This window comes from Lonchura striata, chromosome 9 (assembly GCF_050655825.1).
Source record: "Lonchura striata isolate lonStrDom1 chromosome 9, ASM5065582v1, whole genome shotgun sequence".
NCBI lineage: Eukaryota > Metazoa > Chordata > Aves > Passeriformes > Estrildidae > Lonchura > Lonchura striata.
Genome location: NC_140711.1, coordinates 22,398,576 through 22,425,510, shown reverse-complemented (window position 1 = coordinate 22,425,510; position 26,935 = coordinate 22,398,576). Strand labels below are relative to the sequence as shown.

At 40.9% G+C, this 26,935-nt stretch overlaps 1 protein-coding gene across 2 annotated transcripts in view; it reads right to left on the bottom strand.

The window, feature by feature from the left end:
• Positions 1-26,935, bottom strand: part of DIS3L2 (DIS3 like 3'-5' exoribonuclease 2) — a 179,233-nt gene that overhangs the window by 117,204 nt on the left and 35,094 nt on the right. For both annotated transcript variants that reach the window (XM_085587227.1, XM_021544264.3), the window contains exon 7: positions 4,468-4,702. In XM_085587227.1, the coding sequence (XP_085443353.1) occupies positions 4,468-4,702 (235 nt within the window). The remainder of the gene's footprint in view (positions 1-4,467; positions 4,703-26,935) is intronic.

Genomic DNA, 26,935 nt, shown 5'->3' with positions numbered 1-26,935 from the left:
CTTTATCAGAGAAATCTGATTCCAATATTTAACAAGAGACAGCTCACATTTGTAGAAACTCATGTGACTCACAGTCTGTGTAGGGATACAGTATCATAAACCCTTCTGTACAGAACATTTTGCACTTTTCCCAGGTTGAGAGATACAGAGTTTCCATTTTTTATTACATATTGAAATGGAATATAAAGAAAATCCTTCTACTGCAGTGAAAAGTCACAAAAGTAATGTATTCTAGGTTAGCAGTAAGTGATAAAAGTTACATGACCTGTGTTGCAGTGGTCAATGTGAATGAGGATTAAGAACTACAGACTTTGCAAAGGCCATTGTGACTGGTGAATGAGTTCTGTGGACAGAAGTAACACAGGGTAAGCTGAGGTCTCAGGGTACAACACAGAGGACTTGCATGTCAGTACCAAGCACTACAGAGAAATAATTTTTTCTGTGTACATACTGGTGATTCAGACTACTGCCAGGATGCTATTGCCTTTTCTCTGCCCACTTTTCAATAGGGCACAGAAATCCCAGAAAGGGTTTGAAGGACATTACTAAGGAAGCTGGGAAACTTTATTCAGGGTGTTCAATCTTACTGTCTTTTTAAGGGGAAAGAAAAAAAAAAAAAAAAAAAGGCAGAAAGTTTGTTCAGCATATAGATATTTACACTTTGGAAATACAGCTGAAAATCCAAGAGAAAAAGATATTTTCAATTTTGCAAGATCAAATACCAAGGCTTAACATTCAGACAATTTAACTGTGGAACAGGACAATATCTGTCTTTGTGTAAAACCAGGTGTTGGAGAGGAGAATGGCTGTCACTTCCTCAACTAAAGGCTTTTCGAAGATGATCTTTAACCCCAACTCTTGGTAAGAAAAGTCCAGATAAGTGGAGTAAACTCATTTGATCAGGACATCTTCTGGCAGAGTGACACCAATTATGAATTTCTATTTAAACATCCTTGAGCAAAGTAAGACTGGTCCCACTTTTATGAGCACAAGAAAGTATATGGGCTGAGAATTAGGCTGAACACAATGGTCTTTCACTTCCATGGACCTCCCTCTTGCTTACCCCATCCCTTCTGGGGACTCAGCAATAGAAAGGCAGGAAGCACAGCTCTCACAACAGCAGCACTTAGTGAAGACAGATCCAACATCTGAGTTTAAGGCTGCAGACTTGTGCATAATAACAATTTCTACCAATTTGCCCTAAACCCCACAGAGGCACAGGAAATCCAAGTACAATGACTCCAGGGAAATTCAGTCCCTCAAATCTAGGCCATAATCAGTGTTCACAATGTTTCATGCTTCAGAGCTTCTGACAGCAAGGGCCAACCCCAAAATTCTTTGCCCCAGCATGTAACTAGAGATGGAGAGGGTGACTGTGCTCTGAAGAGGAACAGAGCCATGAGAAAGGATGGGACACAGGCCAAGGAAGAAAAGACATCAAAACAGTCTGCACTCCCAGAGTGCTCTTATTGGAACGACAAGTCTACTTTCATTCTTCATGGTTCATTCTGACCATGGGCATCAGGACAAATGAGCCAGCAGAGCTATTGTGCAATGCTACTCCTACATTAGAAGGACAAAAGGCATCTTGCAATTGAGAGCAGAAAACTGCAGGGCTTGTGTTCATGAACAAAGATTCGAGCACAGTGTCAACCTGGCTCTGGGTTTTCTGTAAGTAAAATGTCCTTTTGATTCCATTACAGTCGTTACGAATATTTTTCACCTCCATAATCTTGTAGGTTTTTTATTTTGTTTGAATTTTGGGTAGGTCTTATTTATATATATATATATATATAGATATAGATATAGATATAGATATATGGATCTTTTTATAAATATACACATACACACATATATGTAAGCAAATACATACATTAAGTGCACCTGAGAACATGATAGACTGTTTCTCAATTTTGTTTCATTAATATACTATCTTTGATAGAATCTTTGGCCAGTTTGAAAATGACCTTCAAAAAACCCTTCCAAAAAAGGAAGCAAGCCCATCACAAGTGTTCATTTAAGACTTGTGCTGGCCACAGAGAATTCCTCCTGCTCTGTTCTGTGTGTAAGGCCATGCAAAGCAATGTTCCCAGGGAAAGTGTGTAAAGTGGATCAGGAAGAAACTGCCCATGAATCCCAACATCCACCTCTCTGTTTCACTGCAGTAGCTGCTCCCAACAGAAGGGATGTCACGTGAAAGAAAAGGCTCACATGCAGGAAGTTCAGCTGGCAGCAGCAGCCAAGCAGCTCTCCCAGGAGAGGCCCAGGTTACCCAGGCCCATGTTATCTGCACCCTCCACAGCCCAACCCTCCAGTGCTCTCTGCCTCTGGTACCAGCACCACCTGCCAGCGGATGGCCTTAGGAAGTGCAACTGATTTCACCCTCTGAAGTTCAGTCCTGCCTTGAAAAAGTGCAGGTTTAGTGCTTTTAAAAAAGCCTGTCAAGGCTGAATTTGTCACAATTTTTTTTCTTTTTTTCACGACAGTTATCAGTGATGCTAGAATAACTATAGTTGTTTTCCAGGCAAGACTGAAAATCTGGATAAGTGATGATATGAGAAATTGTATGAAGGACAGGAAACAAGCCAAAGCAATCATCAACTACTCAAAAACACCTTCAGAAAAATCAGCATCGTAAACTTTATATGTATAAAAAAGGGATGGTATTAAAAAGCAGAGAAAGAAGAAAGTAGGGAGAACTCCATATGGGTTATATGGCCAAAGAATCTGAAGCAAATATTAAGAAGAGGTGATAGCAAAACACAAACTCAGCAGAAATCTAACTGGCACATCCACACCAGCCACAAAGCTTGTTAAGGATCAACATGGAAAGACCTTGAAAACAAAAGAAAACAGCTGGCTTAGGCAACTGCAGTGGAAAAGTTGGACTTCAACTGTGCAGACAATAAGCTGATCTCACATTTGTCCTACAAATATTCTCCAAAGACAGAATCAAATGGCAAAACCCACTCAGATGGCACAGATTTTGATAGATGACATGATAACTTCCAACACAGGTCACTCTAGAGAATCTCAAGGAACTAAGATGAACCAAAAAAAAAAAAAAAACCTCTCATCAACTCTTTAAAGAACAGTCACACAACTAAAGTAAAATACTGGCTCAAGCCTGTATTTATTTTAGATTCTAGTATCAAACTAGAATGTACTTCTACAATGTTTAGTTTGGCACTGCTATCAGAAGCAACAAAGATGCAACAGACACAAGATGTGACTCAGGAGAATTGTTGAGTCAAAGCAGCCCAGTGGTGTGCAGCTGCAATAGACTGCAAAACATCTGAGGTTAAAAACCACCTGTGTACAACATCCACAGACAAGATGAGTAACTCCCAAATCAACCTGTATCCTGGAAAGGAATAGAACAAGATATGAGTTGGTTCACCTGCCTTGGCAGTGGAATCAACAGTGGAGATACTGAGAAGGAAATAACATCACAAACTGGTAAGGTGGCAGGTCCATTCATGAGGTGAAACCGATGCTTTGTCATAAAAATGACAACACTTCAATTCAAATATTATTTCCTTTTTTATTAACAGATGGGTATGAAAAAGGGAATTCTACCAACAGTACAGGCAGGGGTCTGTGCATCTTCAAATATCTCAGGAAAACATGAGTATTAAATAGGACAACTTTATAACCACCAAGATTTGTCAGAGTCCAACAACTACTTGGTCCTGAGTTACTGACGCCTTTTCTGGACAACTGGGGCAAGCAACAGGAACACACCAGAATTTCTGCCCTGGCAAACCTTTCATGAGCAGCTGAAGGCACACGTTAAATGTGCCAATTGTCAGAATCCTTTCAACACACAGCTCTTCAGGAAGGGATTTAATACTAGAAAGGACATGCAAAGAGCTGTATAAGCGTTAGTTTTGGGACAAGGTAGCCTATTTTATTTTGCCCTAAGCAACACTTGATGCCTTGGATGGAATTCAGATTCAGAATAAAATAGGTTTGCCTTCAAAACAGATCACATAATTGGCTTTAGGTTTTAGTGCAATTTTCTTTTTAAACAGACTAAATCTTTAAGTTGCTCATAACTCAACTGTTTGAAAACAGCAACAAACTTAACTGCCCCCAAGGAAATATATTTTTATCCCCAAACGAGACACATAGATTGGCCAAGCCAAGCTGCAAGGAAGGAAACCGCTACAGCAGCATCTTGAATTGAATAGCAACCAGCAGTCCCCAGACAGCCCCAAGAACTGCAAATCTAAAGGTGTGACTTCTGTTTCGCAGATTTACTTTGCATCAATCAAAGCTATATGAACTCCAGCCATTAATATCCATTCAAAACCATGAAGACAGTTTAGCAAAAAGGGATAGAAGTGATAAGGCATTAAGCTTTTATGCCTGTATTTTATATCTCGCAGCAAAGTGAGGCAACCAAGTAACACTTCAATGGTTTGCTCAAATAAAGGCCTAAAATCAGCAATCTGATCTACTCACCCTTTTCAGCAGTATCCAGGGAAAGTTTCTTAATATCATCAGTCAACATATCCTGCAAGTGGTCTTGTCCATGCTCTGCATCATTATCATCAAACTGAGCTTCTATAATGACATCCGGACTTTGAGCATCGCCTTTCGCTGTCTCTTGTGGAACGCAAGTCCCCAACATGTCCTCGGGGACATCTGATTCATGTGTGACTTCTGTTTCTTTGTCACTACCATCTGGCTTTATTACCTGGAGGAGCAGGGGATAAAAAAAACAGAGGCAAGCTAAATCACTGGACTGAAGAAAGAAAACATTATCTTTCCTTTTTCATTTGCATCCCCAAGGAGCTGACAATGAATTGTGGGTGGCTGGTGGCACACTGCAATTGCTGTGTAATTAGCCACAGATATTGCACAATCAAAAGAGGTACCTCAGTAGGATAAAGACTGGAACAGCATAGCTTTTGCAATACCTCAATTGTGGCAATAATGTATCCAAAGTGTATCTAGAGCATAACCATACAGTTCCTGCCAAGCCTCTAATCATCTCTGCAGAAGTCAGGAGTAAACACAGGCAGGGAGGAGGATACACTACAATTTAATAGGTTGCTTAGGCCATTGTTCACCAAGATATACTAATCACCCTGGGACGTCCCAAAACTTAAGCAGTTCCAGTGAATGCTGGGATCATGTCAAAGCTCCTCCACACAATTTGGAACAGACTGAAAAAGCAGAAATTAGAGAACATGGTGCCCTGTGACCTGTGGAAGAATTGGACTGTGGCAGGTTGGTAATGTGCCAAGCTTTACATTTATTTTAGGATGTGTTTTTATTGTTAAGGACACTCAGTTATTGCCATTATTTATACAAATCTCCAATTCAAATTACACAGCTCCCAGTGAAGCAGACACTGGGCCTGGATGGCACCCCTCATTGCAAGTGACAGGGGCAGAAAGTGCTCCAGCTCTGGATATAATGACCAAAGTGGTTAATACCTTGGACACACAAGGCTTTACCAGCACCCTTCATGCAACCAACAGTGAGCTGCAAACACCTACACAGCTGGAGAACCTAGATCCAGGTTTCAGTTTCCAAAATGTTTATGTTTCACTCAAACTACAGTGCTTCAGAGTGAGATGAAAATCAGTACAGATTAAGAAATAACATACTAAACACTAAAATCACAAAGATACTGGGTGACTCCATTCCAATGCCCTCCCGGTGACTGAGCTCCCCTCCAGCTGGTGCTGGTGTTTGCCAGGCACGTAATTCCCCAGAGATGCTCCTCCAAGGTCCCCAAGTCCTCAGCATCATAACCCAGTACATGACAGCAGCAATTGATGCCACCAGCAAGGCAAGTAAAGGGCCCTTAAAATGCAATAAAACAAGAGAAACAATTTTTTGGCAACATACTTTATATGATCTATATAGTTGCGAGAAATAAACATTAATAACCTCAACAGATGCTACCTGAAGGCAACTGTTCTAAGTAAGAAAATATAAGTCAAAAAAGTTTCACAAATTATTCTTTAGTAACTAAAAAGAAATATATCAAAATCAGACCTGTACAGGGAATACTTTTACATACAAAGAGCTCAGTCATGCTTTCAAGCAGTATTCATTTCTTTGTAAGCTTTTCACCATACATAACAGAAATAAAATCAATTTTAAAATGGGGCTAAATTCAAGTCTTTAAAAATAAAAAACTCAAATGACATTGCTTTGAACTCTTGTTACCTTTTGTGACTCTTCTTTCCATCTTTGTTTTCAGTTTTTAACATGTATATAATTTGTTACCATAGCAGATTTTGACTCAAACATTAAATTGTGACAAAAAAGGGAAAAAGTTTGGCAAAAGGTGGGAAAATGGCTGATTATTAAACCTGGCTACATTTGGTACATAAAATACTGACACACAATGGTCTGGGCAAGAACAGTCTATTAGATTAGAGAGCTGACAAGGCTCCACATGCTAGTGACTCTGCCAGTGTACCTATCCAAAAAGAAAACCAGTGTCAACAGTAATGTTTGGACCCTACCCTGGTCAGATGTGGATCTCTTCAGCTCTTAAATTTCAATTGCACCAGATGTGTGCAAGTGTGCAACTGCAGCAGGAATTAATTTCCCTTCAAGTTTTGCCTGCATTTTTTTCTCTCCCAGTCTTTTTTTGGAGAGTGTGAGATGTGATCTGGGTCCAAAGTTAGTATGTTTTCTATATGTAAAGCAGCAAACAACATCAAATATATCTTAGGAAAGGAAATACTTCTCTAAAGATGTGGCACTGGAAGGGTTATGCTTGAAGAATTTATGTGGCTATTAAAGAAGGCAGCAGATACAGATTTAATTTTAAATGCTCTATGCTAAAATCGCTGTGCTTCCCCCAAGCTAGAGGACACATACTGCTGCCACCAGCAGCACCACGATACTCCAGCTGTGACTACCTAAATCCCCAGTCACAAATTTCCTTATGCATTTTCAAAAGGATTTTTCAGTAAAGTTTTCCAGAGTCCACAAAATCATAACCTCCACACACAGTAGATCAGCAAAATGTCCAGATGCTGGCAAAGCTGGGTGATAGGATTTGTTTTCTTTTTACGGCCAAGATAGATCATTAAGGCTGACCTCATACATAACAGAGCAGGGAACTTCACCCAGAATTTCTCATATCACATCAAAAATTTAGGGAAGCTGTACATCAGAAGACTGGAAAGCTGCATAAGACTCTACAAAATCAGAAGCTCAGTGGATACAATTACTCCGTTTAAGATGATCAGAGGTGCTGGCCAGCATGAGCTCATCGCACAAATTCCAAAGAGCAGGATCCTTCTGTCTATGAGCAGCAGAAAATCCAACCATGACATATTAAGCATTTCTTACAAGTGGCATCTGAGACTCAAGAATCTGATGATGTTGCACTCTCCTGGTTCCTCTAACATTATTGCAGCTTATCCATGGCATAATGCACACAGCTAGAACGGGTCAGTTCTGATCACAGACACAGAGCAAAGCAAATACACAACTGGCTCAGACTATCACGCAGTCATATGTGCATTACAGAGTCCCATGCCCTGGCAATGCAGCTGACCCTACATGGACCTAGAAAAATGGGATTCCCCCTTGTTATATATGCATGAAATGTATGACATGCAAACATCATTAAAGACCCTTAAAAGACCTTAATTTCCTGATCTGGGAAGTAAAATGTCAACCTTATGGTTGTTATTTTTACATGTTCTTTAATAATAATTTAAAAGAAGTTTTAATAAACATTTTGATGAAAGTCAATTGTTTTTTTGAATGCCTGGTCCTGAAGACAGTGTCCAAGTAAGTTTTCTTCCAGCTTAAACAGACATCTATCACTGAACAAGCATCAGGTTTCTGCCCCATTGATGACTGGTTTAGATTGTAAAGCCATAGCTGACAGAACACAAGATATTTGAATGAAAATCCCATTTCAACTATATGTATAATAAAAACCAGCTAGTGGGCAAAACCATCCTGTCATGGACCTGTACAATCTGGACAGCAGAGCATCCAGCCCAGTCTTGAAGTAGCAATTGAATGACCAATTGTCCTTACTCAGGAGGAATTTGTTCCAACAGAACACTGAACTGGGAATCTGCACATCTGAAAGCATAGGGGTTACCTCCTGTGCTACAGAAGAAATGGGCCTCCCCTGCTAGAACCAGTCTCATATCTGTCCTGTTTGATGCCAGCTTTTCACAGACTTTCCACCTAAACCTCCACACAAAGACAAAGCCCAGGCCTGGTTACTCTCAGATCAGGTATAGACTTTTTGCTGCTGCCTCCTCAGTGCCTGTAAACTTAAACAACTGAACGTGACCAGTGATTTTCAATAATCTTTGATCTATTAACTCCATGCTTTTTCTATTAAATGTACCAAGCCCCTGAAGCTTAAGCCTGACACTAATAGGTTTGCTTTTCATTCTTATTCACCTCTGATCCTTACAAGCAATCCATGAATCCTCATAGATCTGAAGAAATGACATGACTGCTGGACTAGACACAGCTGGATGAATGCACCTTGCATGGATAAAAACTGCTAAAAACTTTCCATGTCACTGCTTTCAATGGGACCTTGTGCAAAGAGACCTCCTTCATTGAAAGCACCTGGCAGGTAAGGAAGCAGAATTATCTTCACTACAGCCAGTTTGGACTCAGATTCAATAAAAATCAAATTCTTCACCTCCTTCAAAAAGCTGGTATTAAAATGAGTATTTCCAGAAGGATACTGAGGCAGAATGGAGATTTTATTTCTATGCAAGTCAGTCAACACCTTGTAAAGTGTCTTCTAATGAGTACTCAAACCCAGAATGTGTAACTTGCCCAAAATATTTTAGAAGTGACAAGGCACTAATGGCAACTCTCCTCACTAGGGCAGACAGATGATGCACAAAGACGCTCCTCATGCTTGTACAGAAAGGTGCAGTCAATTCATCAGCAAGTGGGAGCTGAAGAAGGTTCACAGCACACAAAGAACTCACATTAAACAAGGAGGACTGAATAGAGGAACAGTTAGAAGGGAAATAATGTGTTAGCTCAAGTCTATCTTCTGAGGTTTGCAAACCAAGGTAAGATGGCTTTCTTCTGAAAAACACTTTGATCAAACACAAGTTCTGCTTTAGCCAAACAAAGTCATTATGCTCAATACTGTGTAGGGAGACAAAGTTTAGGTCAGAGCTGCTGGTCCTCTCTGCAGTTGAGCCTTAGTTTAGCAACAAGTCTCAAAAACAGGTCAAAAGCAGTTATTTCAAAAGAAGGACAGCTGAAAACAGGGGCTTAGGACCAAATCACCATCCCCTCGTTAAAAGGACCGTTGCTACCACAACACTAATACAAACACCACATTTCATACCAGTGCTGTGAACACCTGCATCTATTCGTCTCCCAGCTTTGCCATATTAAACAGGCTTCACTTAAAAGCTGGTTCCCTAATGCTCCCTCATGAGGGAGTGGGAACGGAGCCTGGCTAACACGAGGATGCTGTCACAGCTCATACATACATACCAGAGCCAAGCTACCATAAATATTGCGAGGAAGAGCTTTGCTTTTCTGAGAAGAGTAACCAAACAAAGCCTGTCTCACTCTAGCTTCTTCTTGGATAATGAAAGGCACTTAGAAGAAAAGAAACACCTGTCCCAGGCACCCTCCCTTTTTTTCATAATCCCACATACACCAAACAGTACTGGGAAGACAACAACTCAATAAAAGTGACTAGGCTCAGTAGGAGCAGTTATGGCATTACTTTTAAAATAACAATAATGTTATACTGAGGAGGTTTGTTGTGGTTTGAGATTGGATTTTTTTCATTACAATATTTTAATTCTAAATCACTGGAAACACTTGCTAACAGCCCCCAGGATAGCTATTTTATATTAACAGCACATTACAGTCTACATTTCAGACATCACATTGGATGCAATAATCATACAAACATCCATATTAAAATCTCTCCATCTTGATTAGGAAAAACGACTTGTTCCTCCCCAATGGACTCTGTTGCTCCCCGATGTCACACACAGTTTTGTCACAGCAGTCACTACAATACCATCCTGCTTGAGGATTCAAAGGGTAAATTATCCGAGTACACAAAGGCTTCTTGGAAACAGTGACTTTTCAGAATCTGCTCTGACTTGCACCCACTGCAGCAGGTGAGAAGTGAAAAAGAAACAAATGAAATCTAAGGTTTGTGTTTTGAAAACAAAATATCGAGATACATCTTCAGTATGGCCTTCAAACCTTTTGAGACCCCAAAGCCATATTGCCTGCCCTTCCCAGAATCCTGCAACTCCTCTGCTCAGACTAACCTGCAAAGTGAGTTTTTACTGCAAAGTTCATTCAAATAATCAAACTGAACATCTATGTTTAGTCCAACCTGAGCAGACAGCCCTACACGCAGGTTTGTCAGGCAGCTGCATGTGAAACAAAATTAACTGTAGGAAAAAAACCCATATCTCAAAACAGCCACCTCAACTCACTACTTCTTTCTGCTTCTACCAATAAACCTCATTCCTGAGCTGCTCACTCGTCTCTCTGTGCTTCAGGCTGTATCAAAGCAATCCAGGTTACAGTGTGCTCCCTCCAAGTTCATCTGAAGTCCTTCCCCTACCATCTTACACAAATAACCAGAAAAACAAGTGGAAAAGCATCAACAAGGAAAATTCTCAAGACTGACCTTTCTGAATCCTAAAGCCAAAACAAGAGCTGTCTCCTCACCATGTATTTCCACTCCCTATCTGGTCTCTGACCTGTCATTTGTCTCTGAAAGTTCCCCATTCCCATTCCCTGGCCCTCATCCCACACCTACACTCTGCTTCCAAACATGTTTAGCTACACCTCATTATCACTGACCAGGAGACAGTCGCCTCTGCCTCTTTCTCTCCTCAAGTCTACTCCTGCCTTCACCCCCTTCCTGCCACTTCTCTGTGGTCTCCCTGGACCCATTTCTCCCAACGCTGCCTGTAGGATACACAGCCCTGGGATCAGGACCATGTTTCCTCAGGTCCATTTCCTCTGGTTCTCCTAACAGGATAAACAGCTCCATCTGTACACTTCTGCCTTTTGTACTCTCTAACAAATGCTGAGAAGCAGGAAAAAGCTGTCAGAAGTAGCTGTCCCTGCTCAGCACAGGTACCCCACATTTCATGGATCAACCACTGCTGAGGGTAAAACAGTGTCAGAGATATGGGGAAGGACAATGTCCTTGATTCCCTCGCAGGGAACACTCTGCCACCTCCTTTGTAGGCAAGCCAATCCAGCTGGCAGTTGCTACCAAAGAGCTGTGTATTTCTATAGCCAGATCAACAAACTTGTTCTACACTTTCCACTCCTGCTGCCACCCCCGGGATTTGATTTGGTGCTAAAAAAACAGCCTCTATTTTCAGAATACCTCCTTATAGTGCACTGACCTTCCCACACACATTTCCCAAGGCACAGAAGTCCCTGGAGTAGAAGTGATACAGCAAACACCTCATCTCCCAGCTTCCCAGCCCACATGCTATTATGTACAGCAAGATGTCACACTGATGAATCCTTAGCTGTTGCCCATCTCTCAAGTGAGAAAAGTTTGACCCCAGAGAAGCACAAAAAGTTCACTTCAGCACCCAGCCTTTAATAACACCCAGGAATCAACCTCCCCCTGCACACTCACAAAATTCAAAGAAGCACAAACAGCTTCTTCATCTCCTACCAGCAAATTCTTTTCATAAAAGAGGCCCTAAAAACTGGCAGCCTCCCTGCTGGACCCCAGTGAAATGTTCCTTGTACCTTGGGTCTTTGTATTGCCTGCTCCTCACAAGACCTCCCACTTTGGTGCATCTCATGAGCTGAGTGTTGCACTCCAGGCCACAGCAAACTGGAAACAAGAGTGCAATGCACAGGGCCCAGCTCTGAGGTTGCCAGAACATATTGGTTTGAAACATCACAGAAAATATTCGGCTCCATATTTTCAACAGTAGCCAGGAAGAAAATGCATGGAACAGTTTTGAGAACTGTTTTTCAAAAGTCATTTAAATCAAATTATGCCCCATCCACACCAGCAAGCAAAACCCTCTCTACTAACTGGAACTGGTTTTCTTTTCTTGTGTGTGTGTTCTTTTCTTTTTGGTTTAACTTTTTGCTTTTTCAGAAACTGTCTCCCAGCCATCTTTTTTCTGGTAATGTGCACAGGCACTGCAACACTACAAGAACGGGTGCCAGGACAAAACCAATGATGCACGGTCCCTAGAATAAATCACTCAAGAGGGGTGAATTAGAAGAAGAAAGTAACATAAGGTTACATCTTCAAAAGTATGATTCTCTGAAATCCCTGCATTTTCAGCAAATTACTGCAAAAAGATACCCAGTTTTTATCCGATGTAAAGAAGCAGACAGGCTTTTGGATCATTTGCAACTTCAAGACAATACCATGAATCAATACATATTTTAAAAGATGCAATAATTACACAGAGCTTGCATGTAATCAGAAAAGAATCTACTTGTGCTGAGCGTGTATAATTTGAAAGCTGCAATGCCAAGCAAATCCACACCGTTGGCTTGCACAAACCAAAGTATTATCCATTACTGCCTTTTTTTTTTTTTTTAACAATACAAGCATGTATGAAAAACACATTTCCTGGAAACAATGATACTCTTTGAAGATTTATTCAACATTTCACAAACCAAACAAGCCTGTACCCGCACGTGCCCGTAAGAAGAAAGTGGGCTGACAATGCAAACTAATCAAAAAGTACTGGAAGGGCTATCCAAAATATTTGCATACCTATACTTCCCAAGAGTTTGAGGTTTTCTTCAGAACATAAAAATTATTTCCCATGTGTCTAAGAAAATCTCTTACTGATCAACACTTTAACTCATCAAGGCAGGAAACAAACAAATCAACCAAGCATCTACATGTTGGGGCTGACACCTTCAGCCCCTCACTTGTAGTTTTTGTTCCATTTGATTGGGCTCTAAGTGCCAGATCCCAGGGGTCTCAGCCCCAGGCAGATTGTGACACACTTTCAAAGCCCAGAATGGGACACCTGGGAGAAAACACATACTGTTCAGGAAGTCCACAAGGGCCAAGAAAAGCAATTGAAATTTCCACAGTTAACTTGCATTACTGGTTGCCAGTAAGCCTCTTATTATGAAAACCCGTAATTGGAAACTGTTATATTACAGAACAATTTATGGAAGTTTTCGAACTATGTATACCCCAATGGGAACTTCCTTTGACTGGTGTGTTCCATCAGCCCAGGTCTGCTTATTTGTTCACTGTGGGATAAGAGCATCAGGAACCTAAACAAGTCATTGCTGAAGCATCACTGAGACTCCCACTCTAGAAGTGCTCCAAATAGTTCTTCATTTCTTAGCCTTTCCAGTCATCCATCTTCCTGGCTGCATTCAGTCAACTGCTGGACTGTCCTGTCTTTATTTCTTTTCATCTTCTACAGGGACATTCTTGCACTTGTTTTGTGTTCCACTGCTCCTCTGAGGATATGGAAGGCAAAAGCAAAAGGCAGCTGCTCTGGGCTGAGTGCATCCCACTGTGCCCATCTCAACCCCATCAAAAAGGCTTGCCAAAACTAGCTCCTACACCTATAGTCTCTACCTTGTCACACCAGGGAAACTGGCATCGACATTAATTTCTAAATCAGATTTCAATTGTATTAAAATACTGCTCCAGCCAAGAACAACAGCTTCCCCCAGTGCCAGCACAATGCTGTTAAAGTCACCCACACAAAACCACCCAGTGCTTCCTTTGCAATAGTGTGAAGGTAAGGAGATCTGGTAGCAGGTGATGGAGAGACATTCCAGGAAACTTTTAGCAACACAAGACTGTAAATCCGCTTTAACACTGTGTTTTCCATGCAGGAGCCAGCAGGTACTATCTGACAGAGTGGTTCTAACCATGAGCAGCTCCATCCTCTAGAAATGGACTGGGCCATAACTCTACCTGTGTTTTGCCATGCTGTACTGTTGCCACTTCCAGTCATACATGCCAAAACCACAATGAATCCAGTACCTTCCCCATCACCCCAGAACGGGCTGGAAAAGATCTGTGCTCAGGGGAAGCTGTGGCACAAGAGAGGCAGCCAGGCTGAAGAGGACCACCCACAAATGAAAGGAACTGGAGGAGATAATCCCTGCAAGCACGGTAAGTGGAGGAAAAGAAAAACAGATCATTCACTGGGAGATTATAAGAGAACAACTTCCTCAACTGCTGAGACCTTTCTGTATCCCTTTAAAGTTGTTTCTGAAGAGAAGACAAGCTTTGAGGCAAATGCACTCCTTCATTTGACGTGGCATCAGCAAATTCTTACCCTGGACAGAAATTCACTGCAACATAGAGCACCAAGAGACTGTGGAAGAGAACAGGGAGATGACAGCAGCACAATTTTGCTCAAAGATTCCTGCAAACACAGGAAACACAGGCTGGTTTATCAAACTGGGAAGGTTCACCTGCGAGCTAAAACTCCTACAAGTTCATTTATTTGGGCAAGGAGTCTTTGAATGCCAGTTAGAAAGTGCAGGTGAGACTGATTTCATATTAAATCACTATTACTGGCAGGAAACCCCAGGCTTCCATATCCATCTTAGACTTTCAACAAGTTCCTTACAAAGTACATAAGGAAAGTCATCCTGCTCAAGGAAAATAATCCTGCTCTCAGTTGTCCATGACTTTTGGAAACTCACTCAAGCCAAGCTGGCCTGTTTGCAGCACTTGACACTGTGCTAGGCAGACCTGCACACTCTGTCCTGAAGATGTTACACCTGAATTTCACACAGCTGCAAAGGCAAAGCCCAAGTGTGAAAAGAAGGCTGAAAATAGCAAAGCATGCACATGTGGTAAGGCAACAAATACAAATATCTGAACAATGTTAATGTAGTAAGTATTTATTAAGTATTTTAGATCACTCTGCTCCATAGGTATTAAAGAAGAGCATACCAAAAAAAGCCACATTGGGCAGCTTGGGGGCAGGTGTCCCAGGAAAAATGAGGATCTATTTCCCCACTCAGGAAATGGGGATGATATTTGGTTTACATGCAGATGTGAGAATTAATGTTTTCAAATACTTCAAAGCATTACTTCACTCTTGAGGCCTTATGAGACAATAACACATCAGTTAGGTTTCTATGAACAGAGGAAGGCTTTGTCTCTTCTTCCCACCCAGGTACCAAGGCTTAATCACATATCATGTTCAGGGTTTCAGAACCCCAGATTTCACAGCAGAAACTCACATAATTAAAGACCAGCATTAGTTTATTTACACTTGCTGCTTGAAATCAAGACAGAATAGAAACAAAATGTCACACAGCTCTAAAAACAAAACATCAATTATATTTTATGTTGTTGAGGTTCTTATTTCCACACACAAAGCTAACAGGCTCATCACTAAACAGAGCAATTTAATTCCTATTTAAGATGACCTGAGACATCATTCAGTTGTATCACACCTGGAAATATCATTAGAACAGCAACACAGAAGGAAAACCATTAATGACTCCACACTAATAACCACAGCATAACTATCTCTTCATAATTTTCAGGCACTTACTACGCATTTTTGACAGTTTGGTTGTCCATGCCTTTTCAAAATTAGTTCATACCCAGGACAAAACATTTAAAACCAAAATTTTAACTAGTTTAGAACCAAATAATCTGATTCCAAAATATTTAGGTAATTGTCTATTATAATAACAAAAACTGTTGCAGTTCTCATAAAAATTTTTCACTGAACTAGCCTTCAGCATCAAAACTAGTTCACCAAGATGTTCTCCAGAACCCTTCTGTGTGATTTTTCTTATTATGCAGCTTCATCGATAAATACACAACAGCAATGGTACCAAAAAATTGATCTCCTTTTAAAAGTGAGCACAAAACCTGCCACCACAGAAGACATTCCAGAAGGAAAGGCACAAGAACACCATCATTGGTCTATCTCCAGGGAATTGGTATGTCTGCCTATTCCTGCTGGAAGGCACAGGTTCCACACACTCCTACCTCTGATGAAATGCACCCTTCCCAGGGTTATTTGTCTTTCAGTTGTTCTCAGCTGCCCCAGTCAGAACCAGGCACACACCATGCTAAGTGCTGCACTAAACCATACACAACATTGTAGATGCTCAATAGAATTTGTAGGAAGCTTCTGTTAAAGACAAAGCACATTAACAGAGAGGAGTAGAGGGGCACAAGGTGACACAAAGATTGCATTTGAAGGGAGCCCATCTTCAAGGAAGTTAAAGTGAACTAGGATCTCAAGGCACAGTAAAGATGAATGATGCTCAAGATTTTGCTGAGGACTTATCTTGCTGCAGTGTTTCTTCTTTTTCCAATGAAAACAATCAGTATCACCAGGTGTCCTCCTGAAACGGGGCAGGGAATGACTGCTGGCATTTGCGTCACCAGGATCTGCTCACATTACCCGGTGACGAATCTCATTAAACAGCAGCACCTCAAGCAAAGAGTCTACAGCTCAGTTTGTTTGCACTTACCTTTAGCAACATGGCACACTTCATTAAATTTTGAAGCAGTGTTTATTAGAAGAGTAAAATGCATCAGCATCCAGGCTTCTCAGCTTATTTGCATTATGCCAATAGTCAGGTTTATTTAATCCAGTGAAAATATACATTGATTGAACATGGTCTCAGAGCATCTTCTGCAGCACTGAAAAATTGAGTCAATAGGAATGGCATATTTCTACTGCTTTCCTTCAGAAATAGATTTACCACCACCATAAAAAAGCCTCTCTCAGTGGTGGGAAGAGCTGGCCACTACCATGTTCCCTGCTTCTGATGCCAGGTACCTTCTGGTCTGCTTTTCCTGCCTGGCAATGAATGTTGTTCTGTCAAAAGCTTTTCCACAGAATGAATCAAAAGTTACACTCAATTGTTATAACTAAATTTAAAATGTAATGTGGGACACGGGACTAACACTGGAGGTTTCTGTTGTGCTACTTCCTTACAAGCTGAGTTTTGTTAACAAGAGATTTCAGTGTATACTTCACCTGTGTAACCTCAACTTACAAAATAGTTCAGGTTTTCCTTCCCTCTCTCAAAATTCATTAAAAAGTCTTACTGGAGCTGAGATGTTGTACACAAGTTCTCTGCCAAGAACAAATTTTTACAGCTTAGTTTTAAGCTCCTTTTTTAAAAAAATCAAGAAATTTATAATGGAAACACTGACAGTGCCCATAATCACAAGTACAGAAACTTTATTGCAATAGGTAGTTTGCATTCCATCCAAAAAGAAAAGTTGGTCTCTCAACCAAATTCCACATGCATTCTGTAACAATGGCCAATTATGAGATCAGTAAAAACAGGTGCAAATAAAAAAAATACAGGGGATTTAAACAGTGACAATGGCAGCATAAAGCCATCACCTTGGTCATTAAACTCCGATTGCACAAGAGGCTTTTTTTTTTTTTTAGAAAGTCTTGAATTACTTTATAACTCAGTTCTCCTGGGCAAACTCTTCTCCTAGTGATCATGACAGGCTAACTTGGCAAATCGTTGAATCATGCTTCCAAGTCCTAAAGGCTTGGCCATGCCCAGATACTCATAATACAGGATTTATATTCAGTTTTGTCAATTATGTCTCTTGGTTTAGCCTGATGAAGCCCACCACTACATATGTGCAGCTCAGTCACACAATAGCCAGATATTCCCACTGACAGACTCTACCCTATTTATTAAGTATTTTAACTTATCCTGAGTTCTCCCCTCTGCCTGAGGAGACCTTCTGTGTGACAGTAGGAAATGGTTGGCTGCATTAAACTGCATCTCACAGGCTATGCAAAAGCAGTGATGAGCTTCCTCCATTAGTGTCCAGAAAAGTTAGCTGTACCTCAAACAGAAAGCATCAGGATTCATCTTTAGCAATACATTCCTATCATTATTCTGAACACACTTCCAAGTCTCTTAAACACACAGCAGAAATACAAAATGCAGAAATACAAGAAAAATCATGCATTTGGTTACATTAAAAAGGTACAAAGCCAAGGTGCTAATGGGCCACATGGGAAAGCAGAACAGCAACAAGTGTTAAGCCCATTCAATACTCTTACAAAATAAAACTGCGAATCGCAAAATTCAGAAGCATGGCTCAAAAACATGTGACTGTGAACTAGCCTTGACACCTGCTTATGTCATTAATAAAATATTTAATATATGAAAAACACTGGGTTTTCTAAAGTGCCTTAACTAGTGCCGAAATGTGTTAGTCATCCAAGAAGAACTCTCACTTGAGCACTGGAAATTACAGAACAAGGAAATCAAACCAAATCTTCACAAGGAAGCCAGCTCAAATGCTAAATCTGGACTGTGCTTACCTGCAAACATTCATTGCCAACAGTGAAAGATTGCTAATCCTTTTAACCAGAAGGGAAAAGACCATCCCTCCCCTACAATACAGTGTGTACAATTATTGGATCTAAGACAGGCAGCTACACTGGGCTTTCAGTACATTCATTAAACAAGCCCAGGAAATTCAAAGCTGCTTCATAAAGATCAAATTAACTCAAAGCAATCCTCACTTCTTCAGTCTTTCCCTCTGGGTAAAAGTAAGTATGGGATGACATTTAATAATTTTCCTTACCTAGAAGTAGTTATTTGAATAATATTTACGAAGTTAAACTGCAATACAGTAAATGTGTTAATGATAAATTGTTTAAGCAATTTGACAGAAGGAAAAAAGCACCCAGCAAAAAAGGCAGGCTGTTCCAAAAAATTAAGAAAGTAAATTTATGTTCATTACAAGTATTTAGATAAAAATTAAATAAGTTGATTCCATAACATCTTCTCCCATGTAACTTAAAAGGTCTTCAGAAGTATATTCTTGAAACTCCACAAGTGACAGCACTAAATCTCAGTTTCACTTCATCTCAGGGAAGTTTGGAAAGCAGCCTCTGGAAACAGTAATGCTGCTCTGCAACTCACCAGTGAGTTTATGTTTAGCTTGTTAAGAAAGAAAAAAATAGCCCTTTCATATAGACATACTTTTAAGATAATAGGATTTCCTTCACAGCTTCAAGTTAGGAACTGAAGTACTTTGTTATTATTAGTTTTATCACATTGAATCCAAATGCTCTGGACTATTAACCAACTCTTCTGACAGGTCTCCAATAATGAAACACACCATACAGCTTACACTGACTCACCATTCATCTTAGCTGATTAAACAGGAAAGGAAGATGGCCAAAATCTCAGAGCCTACCCAGGCAGTCCACAGCTTTAGGAAACCCCTTTCATTTGCTTTCTCACCAGCAAAAGCAGTTTATTTGTCAGCTTTAACATGGCAAACTTCACAATTCCTGCTCCCATTCCACCCATTGATGACAGGTACCATGTCTAAGACTATCAGTACCCAAAGCACCCACATTGCCTTAAGAGCTAAGACACATGAAAAGCAAGTTAATGCCCTCTCAAGTAAAACATTAGGTCCACCACTTCCTTGTTGCTTAAAACCTCCTTAAATTCCCTGCCTTGTTTTGAAATACCTGCTGACCCTTGAAGCTAATTTGCTGGTTTACCATGTATCATGCTACACTTGTGCCATAACACCACCAGAAAAAGAAAACATACAGCAGTTTGTCCTCAGACTGCTGAGGATCCAAACTGAAATCCCACTGCTCCATTTGGGACCCAAGTTACCACTTCCACCTCCACAGTCTGGCCACACCAGGGCCTGGCACTGAGGGATGGAGGATGTACAGAGACAAAGTAAGTGAAGGAAGTCACAGAGGGGAGATCAGCAACCTGAAGGTTGAAACATGCACTCCCAACCTCATTCTACCCATCCTCGCTCACAGACTGTGGAATAAACCACTTTATAACCCCTACAGCAATTCACAACACTGGGTGAAGTCAAATGACATGAGGAAGTTGCATGTAAGCCATTGGGAGCAACTGCATTTCTTGAGGTTAAGCAACTCTAACAAGCTGGGGAATACTTGCTCCATCCCTGCAACATCCCCTTCCAGACACCAGCTTTTACAATCCCTGATCCAAAACAAATCAAAAGGGACACAAGGTACACAAAATCATCCGGTGATAAGCATTAGTTCACAGCGAAACAATTGAACGGAAGGATTTGTCTCGTTAAACACACAAAAGGTTATCAAGAACCCACCAGTTCACACCAAGTCTTCCAGCTCCAGGGAGGGACCAGATCCCACCCCACAAAAATCACCTGTGCTGCCAGCCATGAGCAGACACGGCCAGGCACTTCCACCAAAGGCATCCTATCCCTAAGGACTCAAACATTCAAACCCTCCCAGAGAGGCTTCCGCAGAACAAAGGCTACTGGCAACACAAACTTCACACCAAGTGCATGATCAAACCTGCTTCCTTGTAAAACATTAACAGCACTCCACCAAAATAAAACTAAGCAAGTTCTCAGTTCTTAACTAATAATTTTCCTTCTAATTTGACCACACTGTAAAGTTGCCTTTAAAACCTCCCACAAGTTATTTCACTGCACCTTGCAGAGTCCTTGGAGTACAATTAAAATCTTCTACCCAAGCTCTGAGTTTGAATAGTTTTCATAATTTCTTAACAGAATGTTACTTGATTTGCCTAACATAATCCATACAGCCCCAATTTATCAAACCTTTAGTCTAGGCTTGTTAAAAATAAAGCAAATACTTCAGAAACTGGATGAAAACCAGTTTCACTTCTCATACCATTCAACTGCGTGCCTCTTATTTTATTCTCTCATCGTGACTTTATGAGCTGCTCTCATCAAATTACACTGCAAATGACACTGAAGAAAGCTACGAATTTGTAATTGAAAGACACAATTCAGACATTTAACAGCTTCAAAACTACCAAGAATATTCAACAATGAGCCAGGATCTCCGAGCCCTGCAAGCACTGAGACCTGACCTAAAGAAAAACAGAAAACTGGTATGGTGCTTTAGGGGTTAAGGTAAATTAATACACAAAACAGCCTCACTATAGAAACTTTCTCAGCAGTGTATTTGCAAGAAGTCATATAAAATATATGGATATTGCAACTGAGGTGAAATAAGCATGCTACAGTCCTCCCAGTACAAAAACTAGTCTGTCTTTGTTTAATGGTAAAACAGTGAATTTTTAGTAGTGTAAGTTAGTACAGCATACGAGTTCAAAAACTTGCAAGCTTCAGTTCATGTAATTATGCATTGTTTAGGAATTTAAACCACTATTGTTTTCTTGAAACAATCAAAAATTGCCACACAAATACCAGTGTACTCTTGACCTCCACAGGGAGTGGCTCATTCCCATCTAATATGCCAACAAACCACTCAGGATGACATTTCCCCATCACTGGCCTAACATGCTCATCTATCATATCAACCCTGTCACATGAATTTACCATGATTTACCAGATCCTAAAGGTATCCACCTCTAATGAACATTAACTTTTCCAAAGCAACTCCCAGAAGTTTAAATACATCCTAAAGACTGTGAGTATTTCCTTTTCTTTTCCTCCCCTCGTAGCCAAGAGGAAGCACATGTGGTAAAATTCCACCCTGCAGACACCAGCTGCAGTCTCATTAGTAAGAGAAAATTCTTCAGGTAAGTCCTTCCACAGGTACAACATGATGAAATTAAACATTTCAACACACAGTATTTTACTTTAATTTGAGAAAAATCACAGAGTAGACTTACCAAACTTTGTCCATGAAACACTGACTTCAAAACAAATGTCTGAGCTTAGTTTTCTGCCCCAAACAAGCTTTACTGTAGACCTGCACTTACCTCTCTAATCTTCTAACACAGCAAGGTTGACTCACCTCAGCTTTAACTATATTGTTAACACAAGCATAAATATCCTGTAATATGTAATGCACTAAGGCATGATTTAAACACTATTCAGCAAAAATTTTAAAAAATAATCTCTGTCTATATGCATTTTCAATTATCAATGATACTGATAATGAACCACTCACTCATTTACTTTGTATTTATTTCTGCACAGTGAGAATGTCAGAGCAACTGGGCTGGAAAAATCTGACAATTTTGGGATAGCACTTTTTTCACAACCATGGATCAAAAACAATGCTTGGGAGGGCGTATTTTTTTTGTGAAGAAAAGGTTACGTATTCCTGAAAGAAATAAAGTAACTTCCCCAGTCATACCTTGGGGAAGAGCAGAGAGATTTTGCTAACACATTACTCTGCATTTCAGAGCTGAGGAGACACAACACAAGCAGGAAGATACTTATTCCTGTCCTGACTAACCCTGAAAAACAGACCTGAAAAATGTTAAGAGGTGGCAAAAGAAACACCTGTGGCAAATTTTAAATATAATGTTGATACTTTTCATCATTTGTTTTATAGTAACATAACCTTATTATGTACAGTACATCCAGCTATGGATTCAGCTGGAAAAACATTTTACACTAGAAATGGCCAACAGAGTTTAAACAAAAAGCATTTCCTGGGGCATCTTGCTAGCCAGGACATAGGAGCCATAGGAACCTCCTCACATCTGCAAAGGGGAAGAGTTTTTTTCTTTAACAAACTCAAGGACACAGAGCTGCTCATTACAGACAAGTATCTTCTCTCCTCCTGATCCCTCACCCAAGCGACATGGACCCAACCTGTGCATCAGCTACTTTTATGCAAGAATGTAAGACTGAGGCGCAGTGCAGGGCATGGCACTGGGGCCAGGAGAAGGGGTAGGAGGGAGCACACCCAGCCTGCTGAGAAGCAGAGGTGTTGAGGCAAGTCGATGAAGACAAAAGGATCCGGATGTCAAGTATCCGAAGGAAGAGTATTTGACAAATACTTAGTGCTTTCTAAAGTAATCAATCCTAAGCTGGTGAAACCACAGTGTTTAATCAGAGGCTGATGTGCCAGTGTTGGAAGTTTTATTTCCTAATACCTCAAAGCCCTGCACAAAGAGTTATGTACATATTTCTGTCTGTCATTTTGTACAACGCCCTTCCCTCAAGCACGGGTCCTCAGAACGCATTAGACATTGTTAGAGGAGATTAATTTAACTGCCGATTATTTTTTGATTATTTTTTCCTTTCTTTCACAAAGCACTTAATAGAAATCAGTGCTTGGGAACTGGAGCTGTGAAGCACAGTCTATCCGTTTATTTGTGATCATAGCAACTAATTGCTCAAAGACAAGCCTCAGGCCCCAGGACTACTCCCATGTCACTGAAGATGGCTGCTGCAGTGATGTGCCACTCATCCCCAAAAACACAGTGTTGTAAATTGCTTGAGTGGCTTTGCTGTTCCAGGGCCAGACAGCTGGATAACTGACCGCTGGATAATGCTGACTCCTTCAGTGGCAAAAAGACAATGGCGGGAAAAATAAAAAATCGGTTCTGACATGTGGTAGTGTTTTTTTGTTAGCAAAAAATCTGCCCAAGGTCTCAATCAGCTCATAGGAAATTCCTGTGTAGCTGGAGACACTGCCCTGACAAGGCCAGCCTTCCCCTCCCAGCTTTTCCTTTACTTGACAGCCACGGCTGCCACCACACCTAGTCTTTGGACTCCGTTATATCTCAGCACTGATAGGAGTCACCCCATGGGAAAGTAGGATAGTAGGACTGATGTCAGGTACCATGAAGAGCATTTTCCTTTTCTGCTTCAAAAATTTTGAACCTTACAGAAGGGGAGCCACCCGCTCTTATGCTATTTTTTGAGTTCCTACAAACGGATTTTAACAATGCATATCCTGCCAGGAAACATTACCACGTTACCATTAGTGATAAAGCATTAGATAAAAAGGTAAATTAAGTTTCCAAGACACGAATCTCAGCTGATAAACATATTATATCCACACCTCAACAACTGTGCAGAGAAGAAAAGGAATAAAGCATTTTACAGAAAGCATCAGGAATATGGGAAGGGGAAGGAAACCAGAAAGAGTAGATAAAGTAATGCCATCCTGTCAAAATACTGCTCAGACTATGCATGAAGCACAGCTATGAAATTAAACCAGATTAAACTAATGGTCATCCATTAACCTTGGGTACATCTATATGGTACAACACAAACTTGAAGAGCAGCTCAGGCACCAGATGTCTTGCCAGCACAGCACTCTCTCATGGCACCAGCTCCCTGCTCAGATGGATAAATAAACTAGAGCCAGACGAGCCATTTATCCTCCTTCAGTGGTGATGCTGAGCAGCTCTGCAGTCCAGGAGGCAACAACTCTGCTCCCAGCCAGGTGACACAGCCAGGCACAGTCACCAGAAAGGAGCGTGGGGACATTCCCTCTGGATGCTGCTCTAATATGGAGATAGTGCATGGAAACTGCCTCTCTAACACCAGCAAGCCAGTTGTACATTTAAGGGCCAGCTGCGAGACAAAGGCTGAAGGGAAAAGCATTGCAGAGCTTTGCAGCTGCCAGACTGCTCTGCCTAGAGCACAAGCCTAAAGGTCAGGGCAAGAAAGAGACTCTTCAAATGGGCAGAGAGCTCTTCCCAAGGCAGTCAAGCTGTGCAGGATATTGGTCTGTGGTAATCACATATCCTCTGAATAGGGAGAGATAGCTCTCCCAGGATTTTCCTGGGAAGCTGTGAGAAGCTGTTAGAAAACGCAAAGAAAAAAGTAAAACAATTATCTCACTCTCTAGAGCTGGCAGGCAATCTCTGTCAAAGATGTTTACAAGGAGTTGTCCCTTCTTGACCAATAGGTGAGAGAAGATTCCTAAAGGCCAATCAGGTCTGAAGTCCACCATTGTTTCTATAAGAACTGTAGATTTCTATTAAAAAAGTGCTTTTTCATACCTTCTGATAATAGAGTCTCTGTATCACCTTTGTCTGTCCCTGATACCCCTTCGGTGACCTTGGTCCCACAGGATTTTCAGACACAGCTGGGCTATGCCCAGCTCCGTTGTTCACAGACCCTTTCGAGAGGATGCTTGTCAGGAGAGAAGCTCTCAGACTCGTACCAAAGGGAGAACAGCTACAAATCCAAACCTAAGCCAGACCATCACAGCAGTTGTAATTCCTGCAAGGGGCTACAGCTGCAAACCTCACCTTCACAGAAGAAAAAAACCAACCTAGCCAATCTGACATCAAAAGGGGTGATAAAACCTGGCAGAAACTTACTCTACTGCAAAAAAAAAATTCAAGGAGGGCACAGAGGTCAGTGACCTAGCTACTTGTCCTTGATACTTTTACCAGCACTCACCACGCCCTGCACAGTCATTAGGTTAGGAAGAAAGAGAAGTTCCTTCCACTTCACAGAAGTCCTTTGGACTTTCCCCAGACAGCACCAACTTGGCAAACATTACACCATGAGGGATTGAAAGAGATCACAAGAGAGATGCCAGTTTCTATAGAGCTTGCCAGCAAAAGTAGCCAATGCTCATTCTAACAAACAAGCCAAAAGCAAGGAGACTGAGAAGAAAAGGATGTCCTGGCAGCTAATTAGTGAAAGCATAACAGTCAGGACTTCCAAGCACCAACAAGAACTAAGCAGGATATACAACTTTATGCAGGATTATTTTCAGACAGAACAGAGAATGTGTCTGGGGAATTCTTCACCAGTCACTTTTTGCGACCAAAATACACAAGCACTAATTAGATCATGCCAAGACTTCATTTTCACACTTCCAAAGCTGCTCAATTAAAAGTATGTGTTTTGGCACTGCACTCTGTTTCAAAACAATTTAGACAAAGCTAAAAACAAAGAAATGCTTCAACCCCAGGAGGTGACACAGCTGAAGATGGATGAATCAATAGCATACTGGAAACCTAAAAGGCTCATAAGCAACACAGACCTACTTTCATGAAGGAGATATTGCTTAATATGATAGAACACAGAAAACAAAAATAAACCAATAATGAGAAAGACATAAAAATAGCGAGAAAGTAAGGAAACTGCTTTTTTCAGCAAAGTTGGTAGATCAGCACTGCCTTGCAGTATTATCTTAGATTGTTACCAACACTTTTTAAAGAGCCTCCAGGTAGTTAAGGCTGGGGTAAAAACTGGAAAGTGTAGGTAGAATCTGGGATTTTCAAAAACCCATACCAGATGTCTTATAAGCAAGAACATGCTGAGGAATGATGTCATGTCCACAGCCACTGAAGCTGTGGGGAAATTGTGGGAAAAGATAATCAGGAGGAATTTTCTCTTTCAGTGTTTTGAGTGGCACTTTGTAAATAAGAAAGTTAATTCAAAGTATCAGTTGCAATTCTTCAAGATGCTGCAGAAACAGAGACTGTCACAGCTACAGATTCCAGGGTATTGATTTGTACATTGAAGGATAATACCAAATAGCAAGGAAGAAAGACTTCTTGTGTTACCAGTGTTAAGAAAACTGTCTATTGATTCATGTAAGTCACTGACCACCTTGCACTGCACGATACTGCACCAAGAGCAGATTCATTCCCAGTTCTTGTGCACTGCAGTGAGGACATAAGCTTCAGAAATTTGAGGAGAAGGGGTCCCCCTCAAAGCAAGTGCCATCACAAAGCCAATCCAGGAGAAAGCAGGAGGCCAGGAGATCTCCTCAACCTGGCTGCACTTTGCCTTACCTGGAGGAAGACGCAGGAACAGTGGCTGTGAGAAGTCAAAACTGTTCCAGCTCTCTGAAGGAGCAGCATGATGACTCAAAACCTACCTATTAGACTGCAGATACCTTTATCTTAGATGGTACAAATTGCCAACAACAAATCTAATGTATGCCATCCCTGATGACAAATATCCTTCTTATCTCCAAGAACCACATGATTATAAATGAGGTCCCACATCCTACCCCAGAGAACCTGTTGTAGAAAAATCCCTGTCACTCCTCCAGCTGCCGCAATTCTTCATTTACATAAATAACCTCTATTTTAGATTCCTTGTCCCTCTGATTTATGGCCTTAAGAAAAATAAACATGAGTTAAGGAAACAAGGGAAAAGAGTTAATGAACCAACCTCAGTAGCTTTGACCACATGTAAATACTGCAGCCAATTGCTGTTTCTCTGACAGCCAATAACAAGAGCAAACATGCAAATAGATATGTAGCAGTTTTCCTATTCTTC